Source organism: Taudactylus pleione, unplaced genomic scaffold (assembly GCF_031769625.1).
Source record: "Taudactylus pleione unplaced genomic scaffold, aTauple2 ptg000259l, whole genome shotgun sequence".
Classification (NCBI taxonomy): Eukaryota; Metazoa; Chordata; class Amphibia; order Anura; family Myobatrachidae; genus Taudactylus; species Taudactylus pleione.
This window is the reverse complement of record NW_028284661.1, coordinates 5,294,385-5,312,558: the sequence shown is the minus strand read 5'-3', so window position 1 is coordinate 5,312,558 and position 18,174 is coordinate 5,294,385. Positions and strand designations below refer to the sequence as shown.

Genomic DNA, 18,174 nt, shown 5'->3' with positions numbered 1-18,174 from the left:
TGTATATGTATGTATGTATGTATGTATGTAGTGTGTGTGTATGTATGTATGTAGTGTGTGTGTGTGTATGTATGTAGTGTGTGGGTGTGTATGTATGTAGTGTGTGTGTTTATAACGGAACGCGATCGCTACAAGTGACAACTTCGAGTAACACAGAACGGCCCGGGCTGGCAGCCAATCACACACCGCTAGCTGTAGTTAGATCCGTGCAGCCAACCGATAGCAGCGTGGGCGTCACCCGTGGAGGGGGCGGGGCCAAATTCTCCTCCCTGTGCTGCTGTGAGGCTCAGCCAGTGTCGGGGAAATCAGCAGCCGCCGCAGGAGCAGGAGCATGCCTGGCTACATGTGTACGGGGTGTGCAGTCACCTGCCTAGTGTTCCCCGCCCCGGGGCTGGGGGAGTGAGCGGGTCCCAGCCTCCCCCGTTACCAGACAGGGACTGGGTACACCCCTCCCGCACACACCGCACTTCCCTCGCTCCTCCCCTCCGATAAACTCTCTGACAAACTGCCCGGGAAGTGGCAGCGAGAGACGGGACAGAGACGAGCACCCGGGAAGACGCGACCACCGGTGGGGAGTGACGGCAGCGTACGCTGTGCTGGGAACTTTCTGCACAGTCACCCGGGGACGGTCCGCAGGCAGCGGTGATGCCGGTCGGCAGCCTGTTGCCGTTTAGTGTGGCCCCGCTGGGGTCTGGGAGCGGAGCGGGCAGCGGCTCGGGGGTCTCGGCCCCCGGAGGTGGGGTGTCCGGGCTGAACTGGCTGGGCCCCGCGGGGAGGAAGCTGTCCGGCTTCAGACTCACCGAGAAGTTCGTGCTGCTGCTGGTGTTCAGCGGCTTCATCACTCTGTGCTTCGGGGCCATCTTCTTCTTGCCCGACTCCCCTAAGCTTCTGAGCGGCGTCTTCTTCCAGCAGCCCCTGCAGCCCCCTCCGCAGAGGTCCCTGGCTGGCCACGGAGCGCAGGATGAGGAGGACGGGGGGCGCCTGGCCCGGATCCGGGAGGAACACGAGCAGGCACTGCGGGAAGCCAAGGATACGCTGAACCGGCTGCCTGAGGACATCAAGGGGGACATCCAGCGGGACAAGGAGAGGCTGGCGGCTCAGGGCAGGGTGACTGCGGGGGGCAGACTCTCTCCACGGCCGTTTAAAGAGCCTATAGGAGCGGTGGGGAAGGAGCCGTCTGATCCCGCAGTCAAACAGAAGAGGGACAAAATTAAAGAGGTGAGAGCCCGGTGCTGTCCGTCACATGTACTGTGTATGTACTGTCTGTGTGTAACAGGTGATCAGATGCATGGGTGTCCCCTGCTAGGTGTGTAGGCACAGATAAAACCACCTGATACCATGTCACCAGCTACAGTGCCCATGTCAGAGGAAGCCCCTGTGAGTGTACAGGTGTGATACACAGCAGCCCCCTGCTCTGCCCCCCCCCCCCCTTTCCACACTGTGAGGGCATTACACAGGTCACTGTCCCCTCTGCTGATAGCGGTGCGGGGATGTGCCCTGCTGTCCATCTGTACACGCTCTTATGTCAGATTAGTGCACAGGCAGATTGTCCTGCAGGTTTCATTTTGGGTCTTTAAATCCTTGAACACGTTTGCATGGTGTGTGGCAGAATATTGGACTTTGGTACCTTATTTGGCACACGTGAGCTAATGTTATCTCGCTATCCTGTATGTTCCTGTTATTTAAGCTCTCTCCATTCATTTACACAAAACCTCCTTTTTATTTTAAGCTTCTATAATTACTTGGTGGTTGTTTTACATCTATGCAAGGATGAAACTCGTTGGGAATAGCTTATTTAAGTTGTACTGTTTCCATGCTATCAGGGATATCTTTTCTCTAATACTCTGCATGTTGTCTGTAGTGAACCATCTTAATCAGAGCCCCCAAAGACATTTACTAATTCACTTTCCTCAATTTGGCTCTCTGTGTTGTATATCCATTAGCCAGCTCAGTGCTGTGTGACAACCTGACAGGGCCTCAATAACCGTCAGCATGCCTACCAATACATATTTTATATATCAGGAAGTTTCCTATGTTATTGCTCAACACTGCTACCAGTCTTAACAAATCTTTAGCTACTGCTTATTACTACTTAAAGGTAAAATTCCTTCTTGCTACCTCATTGTGTGTGACTTTTTTGCAAAATAGGTATTTGTTCTCATTATATTCATTTAGTAGCAGCATTTGTACAAAAACCTGAGTAATATCCACAGACGGTAATATAAATCCTAGCTTGTACCACAGAAATGGTTTACTTGAAACTATTTAATGCTACTTTGGTGTAGAGGCCAACTGTACAGCTTTGTTCCATTAAGTGACAAATGTGTTTTTCTTTTTCATCGCCTTTTCTATAAACACATTTTGGATTTTTCCATTTTCTCGTGCTTCATCTTGTAGAACAATTAAAATCTTATTTTTAATAAGTAGTTTAATAACTGCCTTATTGTGGACACTAATAATAAAATTCCAATAGTCATGCTGCTTTAATAGGTCCCTATAAAGGTTTGAATTTCTGTTCTGACAAAACTGCGATACCTCAACTCCCTGTAAATACTTGATTACATTTGCGTCTTGGCCATTTTTGTAAGCTGGTGACCAGTGGTCCCCAAATATTACTTAGACTGCTTTCTAAAAACTTCCTCATGGACTTTTTAACTCATGAAAATACGACATGGTGCTTCCTAAAAATGTTAAATTTTTTAGAACATCTTGTTAGAATTGCACCCTGGGCGTATGTTATGCTTTTCTCCTATTTATGAACACTTGAAAAACACCTTTTAAAGCAAATAAGTGGAAACGAGGTTTAATACCACAGCCTCAGTAAAAAATCCTAATGGCAGTTTAGAGCTATTAATATATTCTACAATAAACGAGAGCTCAGATATAACATGCATTATGTAACTAAGCTGTTGATTTTGGAAGATTTGCGGTTTCTGAACTCTCGTGATCATTTAGAACTGTTTTCCTATGAATGTACCTTATGTACATAGTGAATGTGCTCCTGGCAATACAGAGGCTGTTTACACTGTAACTAATACGTATGTATAGCTGTCCAAAAGATGTTAATGTGACACTAATTTGTAAAAAAAGCGCATTAAACAGTAACACATGTTAAATGTAAATATGTGTGGTTATGCCTTATATTTTATTTGATAGTACAGCTATATGTAGGCTGAAGTCCCAATACTTCCTGGCTGCTTGTTATGGACCATTCATTTACCCCCCCCAAAACATATGCTCAGTTTGTAGCTCTGATTGGTGTAAAACAGCATGGTCATTTCATCAGATTATTTCTTTTAAGTAAGAAGGAATGCTTCTGTGTGCTTGTATTGCAGTACATCATTGGGCACCATTCAGTTCAACGCAAATTGAATAGCGCCGGGAAGGAGCTCCCGGAGCTATTCAATTAGCACTCTGTTATGTTGGAGAATGCTCGTTCTCGCACCTTAAACATGGTATTTAGTCGAGAGAACCGGCATTCTCTGACTTAACTGTCTGGCGGGATGCTGTTTCCGCCGCGCTAAGGGCAGAAAAACGGCATTGTGCCAGGAGTTTTGTTGGCTTTCTGCTCTCACCCCAGGAGGGGTGCGAGACGAAATCCTTAGTTGGGTTTAACAGCGCGCTGATTTAAATAGCTCCTGGAGCTCATTCCCGCCGCTATCCATTTTGCATTGAATTGAATCAAGCCCATTGTGTTAAATTGTCATACTGGTTACCTGCCTTGTTGCGTATTTACCTCAAAAGTATGCTTGTTAACAGCACAGACGGTGTAATGGTTAGCATTATTGACAGTGCTGAGGTCATGGGTTTGATTCCCACCACTGCCCTATCTATGTAGAGTTTGTATATTCTCCCTGTGCTTGCGTGGGTTTCCTCCGGGTGCTCCGGTTTCCTCACACACTCCAAAAATATATACTTATAGGTTAATTGGCTCCCAACACAAATTAACCCTAGTGTGTATGTGTGTGCATGTGGTAGGAAACATAGATTGTAAGCTCCACTGGGGCAGGGACTGATGTGAATGGGCAAAATACTCTCTGTAAAGCGCTGCGGAATATGTGTGCGCTATATAAATAACTGATAATAATAATAATATATGTGTAATCTATTTGTATGTATATGTGTGTGTATATGTATGTACAAAAATACTTCCTATAGTGTACAGTCAGTGATGTTCCCACTCCCCCCTAATGTAGTGGTTCCCAAACTGGGTGCCGCATGTGCAGGGATGCCATGTGTTGGTGGACATTACCAATAATATTGTTTATGGTCAGCCGGATAGGCAAAACTAGTGCTGGTGGCTGCCAATCATAAAATACATGGACAAACAGAAGCTCAACCCTGTCCACCATCACATAACAGATCCTAAGGAAGACAGCATAAGAGAAATGTGTACCTTTATTATGACTGTATCATGTCTGTACAGCATAGGGTTTGCCAAAATAGAGAATTAAGGATCCAGTCATTGGGCTCGATTCAATTGAATGCGAATGAAATAGCATTGGGAGGGATCTCCCAGAGCTATTCAATTCAGCGTGCTGTTAAGGATTTCTTCTTGCACCCCTCCCTGCGAGCAGAAATCCACCAAAAGTACAGGTGCAATGCTGTTTTCTGCCCTTAGTGCCGCGGAAACAGCATCGTGTCGGGCAGTTTAGTCGGAAAATGCCCGTTCTCGCGACTAAACACCCTGTTTGAGGGGTGGGAGAACGGGCATTCTCTGACCTAATAGTGTGCTGAATTGAGTAGCTCCCGGAGCTCCCTCCCGGCGCTATTTAATTTGCGTTCAATTGAATCGAGCCCATTGAAATTAGATAAATAACTGAAAAATATGTGCATTTGTGACGCGAATAGAAATGCCTCCAAACCTGGACTTCCCATGGAATATGAAGTTGGCTCTGGCCATAAAATCTATACATTCATTCTGATGGTACATGTAGTCAACAGCTACAGGAACGTCTCTCCACTTATGGTGTGTCAGAAGTGTGTACTATGGGTTACAGTGATAGTTTAATACACACATTTCGATGGATTCATTAACACTGGAAGCATGCATTGCTTTGTCACCTTGTTATTATGAAGACATTATTACTAATGTGAGGCCAAACACAATTGTTCACAAATCAACGTTTCGGTCCCTATTAAATTACATTTTGGCATTACTGTGCCATCTATAGATTTTAATTGGTATTACATTTGTTTCTTAAAATTTTAAAATTTGTATTTCAGAGAATAATAGTGGCCTTGCATGGTAAATTTGAACATATGCACAAACTAGTATAGCGTCTTTTAAGATTGTAGCATAATGTTGACGGGAGGAATCTAGGTAGTCTTTTGAACATTTACTATAAATTATACTATATGCACGGTTATCTAAGGACAGAATCATTTCTTAAGGCTGTGTTACTAATCTATGAACTCTTGGTCACAATGTGCTCACTGCAGGCAAAACACTCTTGAACATGATGTAACGTAAAAGCATTACAGAGTGTTTTTTCTTCCTCGTGGCCACTAAAGTTTAATGCCAATTAAGAAAATTGTTCTTTTTGAACTTTAATGTACATTCACAGTTTGTGAATGCAGTGAAGAATGAGAGTTATGCTAAGTATCGTCACACCAAAGACAGAGGGGGGGAAGGTGTATTAATATGTGCCTTTTCTCAGTGCTTATTGCAGCAATGCAGGATATCTTAGCACTGGAGAGGTGTGAGGGCAACTCTCCCAACCAGTTATTTGTTTTCAAGTATTGCATCAGTTTAGTGCTGAAATACAGTACGTTATGGAGCCTGGATCGCCCGAAAGCACATGCGTGAGATTTAGTAAAAGACACAATGTTATTTTGACCGAATAGCGACAAGAACTTCCAAAGGTGGCATCGGGAATGTAATGACTCATAACATCAACACACTTTGCTTTGTTGGTGGCGTTATAAGCAAAAGGCAAAAACACCACTGAGGAAATCTTTAATTTTCTCCACAGGCTGCCTTTAATACAAGTGGAGAATTAAAAAAAAGAAATAAAAATAAAATGTGTGTATATACAAAAGTGCCACATGTCTTTCTAATGCTGTAAAAGAGAGTAAACAAAGCACTATTTTAGAAAAGACCAAGGCTTAATGTAATGCTGCATACTCATACTACAACTTGAACAACTATAGATATCGTTGATAGATTTCCCTCCAACTTTCTGTACTGCAGGGCAAACGATTTTGGTTGTACACACTCATACCCATTTCAGACATACCGAGAATCCCGGGAATTTTGCCTGCCTCAGCCAAATTCCCGGGTTGCCGCGTATGTCTAAAAAGTACCTAGCCGACCCTTCAATCGAGCAGAGAATTTCATGGGACTTTTAAGTCCCGGGAGATTACCCTGCTTATGTCTGAATGGTGGTACCCGGGGATTTACTCCCGGGCTGCACCAAGCAGCTTTTACATTGAGTTTGCAGTGCAGAGTGTCTTATAGGATGCTCAGCGCTTCGCCTTCGAGTTGGTAGCGCAGTGCTGCTGCTTTGAGTTGGAAGCGCAGATCGTCCTATAGGAAGCTCAGCGCTGCTGCTCACCACCCCCCGCGCAGGTGGCTGTGTACAGAGAACCCCAGCCTGATGCCGGGAACCCAGCGCCGGCGGGTTCTCTGCCACAGCGGGCCGGCCGCACTCCCGGTGGACCACCAGGGCAGATATAATTAGTTTAATATTATTCAAATAAAATGGCTGCAGTGATTGGTCGGCTGCCTACTGCATGATGATGACATCATCAGCGGCAGCCGGAGAGGGGATATGCTAGGAAGGGCAGAGGAGAGGCAGGTAATATTAAAAACTAAAAAACCTGGCTTATGTCTGAAAAGGGTCTACCTAGGAATTTCCCGGGTAGACTCTGTAGTATGAAAGGGGGGTCTTGACCAAATACACGGGAATTTGCACAGGAGAAATTCTCGGGTCTGAGTAGGAAATTTCCCGGGTTGTATGTCCGAAAGGGGTATGATAGATATCTATAATGGATATTTTGGTGAAGCTGTCTTTTTACAGACAAATCTTTACAAAATCGTCCAAGTAGGCTTGCATGCATGAAAGACCATAGATATCGTTATCGTTCATGCGGGAACACGTGTCGTTGGTAGTTGTCAGGTTGGTGACAGTCGTACCGTGTGTACGTACCATAAGAATTGTCTAAAGTGGGCGAAGAGTGAACCTTTAATCTGACGTTTACAAAATAATTTATTCAGATATGTTCCCCTCTATGCACAACTAGTTTAATTTTTTTTGCAAAGTATGTACACACCTTGATTTGACAGTTTGTGAAGGTACACCAGTGCAAAGCCAAGGAGTTCTCAGAGGTGTATTCATTGTTCTTCTTAAATGCCGTGTACTGGGCAAAAGCATGTTTATGAACCTAGCCTTAAATTTTGGGCTTGTCAGGTCCTCTCCCAGCTTGAAATATGTTTGATAATATCTACGTCTTGATCAAATGTGTGTTTAAAAAAGAGAACTGAATGCAGGAAGTAAGTACACAAACTGATACCAGTAAGCAAATTATTATAAACCAGTTTGCAACTGCAGCTGTTGCTGAACTTCAACCATTGCTTGGTCTAAAAAGTTATAAACCAGAACATAACTATTTTGGTGTTCATTAGTGAAATAAATGCCTTACTTATCCAAGTGTAAGGTCCCACCACTTTACCTCTATGATTTCAGCTTTATCTTTCGTTATTGAAGGCCTTCAGCATCTTGCAAGTTGAGGGGGCTGCTTTCATTATATATGTGCTATCTCACCAAAACTGGGGGTGGTGGTGTTATTTGATGCTATTTGTTATAATATAGTCCTTCTAATGAATGTTAACATGGGCCTCTCGGCTGGCACTTTAGTCAGAGAATGCCGGTTAGTGCGACTAAACACCTGGCTCCAGTTGAGCTTATCTGCATTCTCTGACATAAGTGATTTGGTCGGACTTAGCGCGCTGAATTGAATAGCTCCGGTAAACTCCTTCCTGGCGCTATTATCCGTGTGCTGAATTGAATTGCCCCTTTAGTTTATTGTGCAAGTAATTTTATCTAAATTGGATATTCGAATTCATTTCACCACATCCTGTGCATTCTTTCTTTTGAATATCTAAGTTCTCTGTAGCAGTGCCTTAAATTGTGTGAGCTTCAATGACCTTTCAGTGTCTTATTTGTCACATATAGAGATGTGATGAAGAGAATGCTGCTCCAGGAAAGTGATTCAACTTTGCTAAATTACTCAGCGGTAATTCCATAAAGAATTTCGGCTTGCGTGTCGCTTTTTGAAAACTTTTTTTTTTTTCTCCTTACTAATGTGCCAGCTTGTTATCTGACCGTAGCTTCTGCTAGTTCCCTATACCTTGAAAAACAATCAGCTAGCTTACATGATCTAGAAATTGTATTTTCCTCTGACTGTGCTCAAGAAGATTTGCTGTAGTTCATGTTTTTAAGGATAGTTGTATGGCAATTTAGAATTCTAAACAAATGTTTAAATGAAGTTTGGTGAGGTTGTGCAAGAGACATAAACAGGATTTTGCTAGCTGAATTGCAGTTCTGCCTTTCTCTTCACTACTGCAATGCCATATATTATCTGCCTTACGGTTCAGTTTTATAGTCTACGCTGCCCCGTATTCCCTGACACAATATGCTGCCTGGTTAATAGACACGTTTCCCTCACAACCTCACCTTCACAAACCAGCTCCTTGCTCAAAGTATAACTTTTGCAAATAAATTTCAATATTTAATATTCCTGTTACCAAAGTGCAATTCATTGCTGAAGACAGTCATTTCATTATAAAAGTTTGTTTCAGTGATCAGTTGCCTTATTTTTGTTGGAGAATATTTCCTGTTTACACATTCTTTAATTTTATTTTCTGAAGATGTAACAAAAATAAAGCAAACACACATTCTGTGTAGAGAACTTTTTGCTTGTGTTATTTTGAGTGGGAACTGTAAACCCACCTAACTCTTAAATTAGTGCAGTGTCAGTCTTTCTTGTTTTACCCAAATCATGTGAAATTATTGCTTGAATTTATCTGTAATCTGGTCTGTCTGTGGTTTATTAGCCATTTAGATATATGGAATGTTCACAGAATATTTCAGTAGGAGGATGCTGATCTTGTGGCAGTGACCGGTCCACGGATTATGGCTATATGTGATAGTGGCAGTATGAGTAAGTGAGTTAGGGAAAGGAACTGGTACTCTAATGCAGGGGTCAGGGAACTTTTTTTTACCTTTTACCACAAAATATATTTAGATATGCCGACGTTACCCCCTTGATTTGAAAGGAAGGAAATCATATAGTAGTGCCCCCATATAATGCCCCTGTAGTGCCGCTTGTACAAAAAAAAAAATACTTACCTTAATCCCCGCTCCTACATCCGCCGCCATCCTGACCGCCCAGCTGCTCCTCGGAACTATGGGTGAGACGTCATGACGTCTCTCCCATATTGTGCATGGAGAGAGGCAGACGCGGGAGTTCAGAAGAGAACTCCAGCCTGCGGCTAACGCGGCGCTGCAGGGAAGGAGCCGGGCGCCCGCTGGTAATAACATCTCAGTGGGCGTCCGGCTTAGAGCTTCCCTGCGGCACAGCCCGGGCATGCATATGAATCATTCTATTATAGAATGATTCATATGCATGCCCGGCTGTCCGTCCATTACCCCCAGGAATTTCATTTTTACCCCTGTTCCCTGACCACAGCTCTAATGTAAAATAGTAATTTTAGACTTCACATGCAGGAGTTTTATTGTTTCAATTTCTGTTTTAGTAGAAAAAATATTATTTTATCCTTCTATTTATTTCCTAAAGTTCTGCTTTTATAGTTTCTTTTCCTCTTTATTGTTTTTCTCATGATTGCTTACTAAATTTTGTCCCTTCCCAATAATATGGGATATATTGATGGCATAAATGTTGGTCTTGGAGGCATGGTGTTTTGCAGCAAAATTGCATTTTAAAACTTTTGTGTTCCAGAGAACAGGGAATCGGGATGGATTGACAGCTACCCTTTAAAGGCACTCTAAACATAAATGGTGTTTGCATTTAGGGCCCGATTCAGGTTGGATCGCAAAGCTCCGGACGCACGCAACTAGTTGATGCTTGTGTTCTGCTGCGTATGCATCGCAGTGCATGTGCGCAAGCCGGCCACAGCGATCGGGGATGTTACCGATGTTTTTGCTGACTTGCGGATGTATGTAATGTGTATTGGGTGGCTTTATAGGCTGGGGGCGTCTTTGTTATAGTGCTCCGATCTCATTAATTTGCATATTTTCGCTACTTGTGTGCGATTGCAGACTTGCGATCCATGCTGAATCATGCCCTTAAGCTGGGTTCACACCTAAAGATTTTCTGTCCAACTAGTTGACTGGTTGGAATGAAAATCTGATAAGGTATGAAAGCAAATGACAATCATCAATTTGCTCCCAAACGCCGGAAAATGGACAAAAACTGTCGACCATTTTCATCTGTTTTCTGGCATTTAGGAGCAAATTGCTGGTCATCAGTTACTCCCATACGAAACCAGATTTTCATTCCAACCAATCCACTAGTTGGATGGGTGGACAGATAATCTTTAGGTGTTTACCCAGCCTATGTCTAATTCAGTGTTTCTCAACCCTGGTCCTCAGGACTCCTAACAATGCACATTTTCCAGACCACTAGCCTGGCACAGGTGTACAACTAACTGTTCCATTTTAAAGGTCAACAGGTGACATGGAAATTATAAGCTGTTTTGGGGTCCTGAGAACAATTTGAGAATCATTGGTCTAATGCAGGGCCGGCCAATACGTCTATCACTCTGGTAGATCGCGACCAACTTGCTACAGCAGCTGGGAACGCTGGTCTCCTTCCCAGTGATGCAGTGCGCGGATGACGTCAACCGCCATGTGAGGAGCCTGCGCGTCTGCTGGATCTAGTTAAATACAGTTAGCGGCAGGCAGCATTTACGTGGGAGTGAAGCAGGAGCGCTGATCAGCATGAAGAGAGGTAAGTACTGCACAGTGGAGTGGGCACTAGTATTGGGGGCACAACGTTGGCACTGCCTAAGGGGATCTAATACAGGGGGCATTGCGCATAAGGGGCACGACTGCAGGGGGCATTGCGCATAAGGGGCACGACTGCAGGGGGCATTGCGCATAAGGGGCACGACTATGTGATGTAATATTGATTAAATTGGAGAGGGAGAAAAAAATGCACAGTAAACAAATTGTATGCGGCTTACTTTTCCATCAGGATAGGTTATACACCATAACCTAGAAATTCATATGGTGAAAGTTTTGTACTGATGGAATAGAGGGCCTGATTCAGACCTGGTCGCAAGCGCTGAGCGCTCTCAACCGGGTCGATGGTGACCCACAGTGCATGCGCACGACGGAGCCGGCTCCGTCGTGCGCATGCGCGAGACCCAGCTAGCGACGGGCAATCCGTCGCTCCGGGTCTCGCACCAAAGGGGGCGAGCTGTCGATGTTGAGTGACAGCTCGCCCCCTTTTGGTGGGCGGGCCGGGGGGGGTGGCTGCCCAAACGGAGGCGTTCCCATGTGAAAGTAGTGTCCTAGTAACACAACATCAGAACATAGACGACTATATCGTCAGATAATAATTGTACAGCGATCATATCCAGTTATTTGACTTTGACAGAATGGATATGACTGGAGTGTTGTACCGAAAACGTTAAAGATGAATGTTTTTATCTTAAAACTGGTACCACATGTTACACTATTGTCTGTCAATAGAAGTCTTTTAGAAACTGCCCTGTTAATCTAACGTTCGTTTTGGAAAAGGGAGGCCGTTGCTGGCCACAAATAGCAGCAGAATGTCAATCACTGACAGCTTGCTGCTGAGTCAGGCCCCATGATCGCTAATGCAGCAATGTTTATAAACCATGTCCTTGCGATGCATTGTTTCGTACTGGAAGTCACTGCTTTCTTCGCTCATTTGTTCATGTACTTTGTAAGGTGTTCCGGAATTCTTGTGGCACCATATAAATAATGATAATCTTAAGAATTTTACTGTTGAATGGGGGGAAATTCAATTGAGCGTGATGTTGAATTGTGCCTGGACTGAGTTTCCAGAGCTATTAAATTGTCCCCATCGCTCCCTGCACTTAATTTGGGAGATGCAGGTTACAGCACCTTAAGCCAGGTGTTTAGTTGCAGCAACCTGCATTTTCAGACATAAGTGCCGTCCGTAATGCTGTTGGCGCACGCACTAAACCGGAAACCAGCATCGTGGCGCTAGTTTAGTCAGAATTCTGCTTGTGTGGCCAGTTGAATAGCTCCGGGAACTATTTCCCAGTGCTATTCAATGTTGCATTTAATTGAATTCCTCCCCCCCTCATGGTATGTTTAAAAGGTTATTTCAAATTGTATGTGTATAATGATGATTACCATCTGAAAACAAAAACCCATTAAAAGCTGGAATTGGAGTTGATGAAATAGATCATAAGAGATTATGAAATATATAATGTAAACCACTAGGTTTATGTAGCATATGCTAAATTAATGACTGGTACTTTTGATCCTATACATTAAGGAAGGTCTCTCTCCCAATGTATTCCCTCTAGCATCTTGCTTCCTTCCATCACTAAATAGAGTGAATTCTATGTGCAGGGTGCTGATCAGTGAGGATGGCATATTTTTATTTTGAAGGGCAAGATTTCAGATGTAATGAATGGCTACAGCTCCTGTAGCTATAGCGATACATCACATCTAAAATTGTGCCCTTCAAAATTAAAATATCCCCTCCTCACTGATTAGCACCCTGCACCTAGTAAATCCTGTACATGCATGTTCTGAATTTTGATCAAAGTACGTAATACAAATGTGTTTTGTTTTTTTCTCGCTGTAATATTCCAGATTTTGTGTTGGAACATGACATTGTACATTTAGCATGCATTTCAACTTACTACATTCAGAAGACATACTGATGTGTGCACGTACAATCTTTAAAAAAAAAAAAAAAAAAAAGACCATTAAATACAATTTTTCTGCAGTTGTGGTGGATTTGCCTATCCAACTACCTAATTAAACCTTGGTACAACATCTTAATTATTACTGACCTTTTAGGAAATACTGTATAATGCCAGAGAATGTGATAGCAATTTTTTTTATTAAAATAAAACTGTGTAGATAAATTTGCACATTAAGCTCTACGTTTCCTGGGTTGAAGCATAGTTTTGGGAAATGCGATTATATCCTGTATGTCGCTTTTTGCTTACTAAGCAATGCTGACGGGTCTTTTTTAGCTGCTTTTTTTAATTGATAGGCCAATATATCGTGTTCATCAGCCAGTGTGTACCAGCGATATGTCTGTTAACGCCGTCGTTCAGACATATTGCGTCGGCTGTGCTGCACAGCTGATGCCCAATATATCTGCAGATATATTGAGGCATCGTTCTGTGTGTACGGACAATTAGCCGCCCGCCCGTATGCTTATAGTGGAGGGTGCGGGGAGAGGGGTGCGACGCGGTCCCCGACCAGCGGGACCCGCGGCCAGAAGACAAATGTTGGTGGTTTAGTGTGTATGAACAATCATGATCTGCAGATATATCTGTAAGGTGTGTACCCAGCTTAAGGCACTAATTCAATCAACTGTGTTATCTGTGTGAACAAATGACATAAACCTAAGCAACAATTTCCTTTTATCAGCGATGACATTTTTTTTTTCACAGATGGGGCTTTTCATGTAATGGGATACAGCACGGGAAATCAAAGATTTTCTGTTGCTGCAGTTTTAGATGAAAGCCTAATGGTCATTCTAGTGTTCACTCTAGCTCCGGCGGTAGGCAGGGCGCCGGAGCTAGAGAGGGCAACTTTGTGCGAGCGTGTGACCGAAAAGGGGGCGTGTCTATTAGACGCATCCACTTTTCGTCATACTTGGGGGGCATGCCCGGCACTTACGTACACGCCGGGCAGCCCCCAAGAGCTGCAGACAGTGAGAATAGATGCGGTGACCGGGTCACTGCACATTTCTCCACCCGCGGGACACTGGGACCCGCGGATGAAGACTGCACCCGCAGGCTGTGAGGGAAGGGTGCTTTTTGCAGAAGGAGGGTAGGGCGCTGCGCCCCGCTAAAACAATTTAGCGGGAACGCTATCATTCCATGTGACTCGCATTACATTTCATGTTAATTTTTAGAAGTTTAAATGCACCACACACAAAAATGAAGTTGAAATTTAACATTTTAAAAATGAGAATAATATATGGGGTAGGAAGTCATAATGCTTAGAAGCACAAAAAATACAAAATATACACTTAGTAGTTACATTTTATTGTTTAGATGCGTGGCTCATGTTACAACACAATGGACATACTGTAGGAACTTAGAGGACTATATATTTAAATGTGCTCTCCTAATTATTTCTACAATATGATTGCTATACTATACACTTATAAGACCCTACACTTATGATTGAAACCCAAACCAAAAATTTAATGTTAACCATACTATACTTAAAATCAATTTTGACATGACTCGTGTTACATACAAATGTGACTCCTGTTATTTTTCTGTCCACAATAAAGGGCTTTGGTACAAATTACTCAAACCTGTAGAATCCATGTTAATTAATCAATGTAGGCCTGTTTATTTTCCTGATTATCTGTGAAGAAGTATAAAATATTTCTTCTGGTGATGGCCATTACCAGTTGCTGCCAGCTTGCTCCATTGTATTCACCATCTCTGATGTCCTTGAGCTCTCCTGGGTAATGCTGGGTACACACTCTAACAATGTTGGCCCGATATGTCGTTTACGGATAAATTGGAACAACATATTGGCCGGATCGTCTACTGTGTCTGTGCTCCTGTGGTCGCATGCGTTTTCATCCGGTCGGCTGTGCAACATGGCTAAACGGGCGATATTGCATGCGGCGCCATTGCAGGTAATGAAGGATGGAACGAAGGATCGTTCGGTCGTTCATTACAGCATTCAATGTGTACCCACTGTACGATATGTCAACTCGTCAGGCCGACCTTTTGTCCGGGTACACGTCGCTAAGTGTGCATCCAGCATAACTCTCTCAATCATATTCAATATAGGACCAGTCACCACAGTTAACTACATCATCTGAAGCAGGGCTTGACAAAACCCGGGGACCAGGTCGCCATGGCGACCACATTTGGTTGCCTGGCGACCAGATTTTCAGCAACCCCCGGGCACTGTAGTGCAGACCATGAGCGCGGTCCACACTACAGAGTAACAAAGACACAGCCGCTAGCGGCAGCTGTATGTTTGTTATAGCAGTCGATGAGTCTGTCAGACTCTCATTGGCTGCTGCGTCGTCCACGTAGTGAGCCGGCTGAGCTCACTCCGCAGCAGGTTGGGAAGAGACGTTATGACATCTCTCCCATAGTGCAGAGCGGCCAGGAGAGGCGGACATCGGTGGTCGTCGGCAGGAGCGTGGATCAGGTAAGTTGCGTGTTTTTTTTTTAAGGGGCACTGCATAGGAGGGGTGGCCGCTACTGGGGACATTGTGGGGGGCACTACCTAGTTTGGGTGGTCGCTACTGTGGGGACACTGCATAGGTGGGGGTGGCCGCTACTGGGGACACTGTACAGGGTTGGGCCGCTACTAGGGGCAATGCATAGTGGGGACTACTACTGGGGTCGCTGCATAAGGGGGACTACTATTGGGGCACTGTATAGGAGGGGACTACTTCTGGGGACAATGCATAGGGGGGACCACTTCTGGGGGGACTATATATGGGGACCACTACTGGGGGCACTGCATAGACGAGGTGGCCACTACTGGGGGCACTGCATAGGCGAGGTGGCCGCTACTGGGGGCACTGTATGGGGGTGTGTGGCTGCTACTGGGGCACTGTATAAGGGGGGGGTGTTACTAGGGCACTGTATAGGGGGGACTACTACTCGGGTCACTGCAGAGGGGGGGGACTACTGGGGGCACTGCAGAGGGGGGGACTACTGGGGGCACTGCAGAGGGGGGGACTACTGGGGGCACTGCAGAGGGGGGGACTACTGGGGGCACTGCAGAGGGGGGGACTACTGGGGGCACTGCAGAGGGGGGGACTACTGGGGGCACTGCAGAGGGGGGGACTACTGGGGGCACTGCAGAGGGGGGGGACTACTGGGGGCACTGCAGAGGGGGGGGACTACTGGGGGCACTGCAGAGGGGGGGGACTACTGGGGGCACTGCAGAGGGGGGGGACTACTGGGGGCACTGCAGAGGGGGGGGACTACTGGGGGCACTGCAGAGGGGGGGGACTACTGGGGGCACTGCAGAGGGGGGGGACTACTGGGGGCACTGCAGAGGGGGGGGACTACTGGGGGCACTGCAGAGGGGGGGGACTACTGGGGGCACTGCAGAGGGGGGGGACTACTGGGGGCACTGCAGAGGGGGGGGACTACTGGGGGCACTGCAGAGGGGGGGGACTACTGGGGGCACTGCAGAGGGGGGGGACTACTGGGGGCACTGCAGAGGGGGGGGACTACTGGGGGCACTGCAGAGGGGGGGGACTACTGGGGGCACTGCAGAGGGGGGGGACTACTGGGGGCACTGCAGAGGGGGGGGACTACTGGGGGCACTGCAGAGGGGTGGACTACTGGGGGCACTGCAGAAGGGGGGGGGACTACTGGGGGCACTGCAGAAGGGGGGGGGACTACTGGGGGCACTGCAGAGGGGGGGGACTACTGGGGGCACTGCAGAGGGGGGGGACTACTGGGGGCACTGCAGAGGGGGGGGACTACTGGGGGCACTGCAGAGGGGGGGGACTACTGGGGGCACTGCAGAGGGGTGGACTACTGGGGGCACTGCAGAGGGGGGACTACTGGGGGCACTGCAGAAGGGGGGGGGACTACTGGCGGCACTGCAGAGGGGGGGGAACTACTACTTTGGGCATTGCATAGGGGGACCACTACTTGGGGAACTGCATAGGGGTGCCCAAAGCATATTCTTGCATCTGGGCCCACCACTCTCTAGTTCGGCCACTGCCGGCGGTGGTTTTGCTTGCCTGGGGGTTTTTTTTTGGCTGCGGAGGGATGGTCTTCTGGGGGTTGGTTGCCTGGAGAGGCGGGTTAGCTGCTCAATAATGTGGCTGTGGGAGGGTGGTTTACCTGGGGTACCCCATTAGTGGTGTGGTCCATGGGGGTTGGTTGCCTTGGGCGTAGGTGCTCAGTAATGCTGCCCTGGGGGAAGGGCGAGTCTGGCTCCTACACTTTCATCCTGGCTCCTATACTTTCATTCTGGCTCCTAGGTTTTAGAAAAATTTGTCAAGCCCTGATCTGAAGTCACTGTGACAGTTACATCAGTGGAAATAAATTAAGTTGAAAATGTCTAGACATCTGCTTTGATACAATTTTAATTTTCATGTATTGTCCTATATTTTCATGGAACTTACCTATAACTGTTAAAACCCTGATGTTGAGGTTAATGTGATTAAATTGTTTAAAAAATTATTTTGAATTATTAATTAAAAAAAAAAAAAATTGTATGAAGATACCTTTTGTGCAAGAAAACAAAAAATGATAGACATTTGTTATATTATTTTTAAAATACTGTATACAGATGGGCCTAAAGCTGGGAATCCACTATACAATATTCTGTCAGATATCTGTCCTTTCTGGCTGGTAGGAATGAAAACCTGGTAATGTATGGGAGCAAATGACAATTTAATTTCATCCATTTGCTCACAAACACTGGAAAATTGCAAAAAATGGTTGTTCAGACAACTTGGTTAAAACACAAATTTAACCAATTCGAACAATTTATTTTTTTTTGTCCTTTTTACAGTGTTTAAAACCATATGATCGACTGTCATTTACTACCATACATTACCAGGTTTTCATTCCAACCAGCCAGATTGGACAGATATCTGACAGATAATTGTATAGTGGATGTGCCTCTTAAGAAATATCTGTGTACCCTGAATGTTAAAATTATATAGACACCCCACTAAGTTTAAATAGTCCAACGTGCTTGTGTAATTTAAAATGTATGTAATCATTATTGTGTAAGGGACTCAAAAACAAGAGGCACTAATATAACAAACCCAGAGGTTCAGTGTGTCCTGCACCTAATGTGTTTGTAGCCTATTATGTCCTGTAGAAGCAGGCTACGCCAACAAGAGGTACATTTTCTTTAAATGGGTGCATGTAGCTGTAGTTCAAAGATTATGTAGTCTAGGTGAAGACGTAAACCAAAAGGGATATGTTATTTGGTGTTACTAATG

The 18,174-nt window shown here is 45.2% G+C and overlaps 1 protein-coding gene across 1 annotated transcript in view; it reads left to right on the top strand.

Moving 5' to 3' along the window:
* Positions 1-322: 322 nt before the first annotated feature.
* The window catches only part of MAN1A1 (mannosidase alpha class 1A member 1), a 286,634-nt gene continuing 268,782 nt past the window's right edge, over positions 323-18,174 (top strand). The window contains exon 1 of the mRNA XM_088480988.1: positions 323-1,218. Within this exon, the coding sequence (XP_088337114.1) occupies positions 646-1,218 (573 nt within the window). The 5' untranslated portion in view covers positions 323-645. The remainder of the gene's footprint in view (positions 1,219-18,174) is intronic.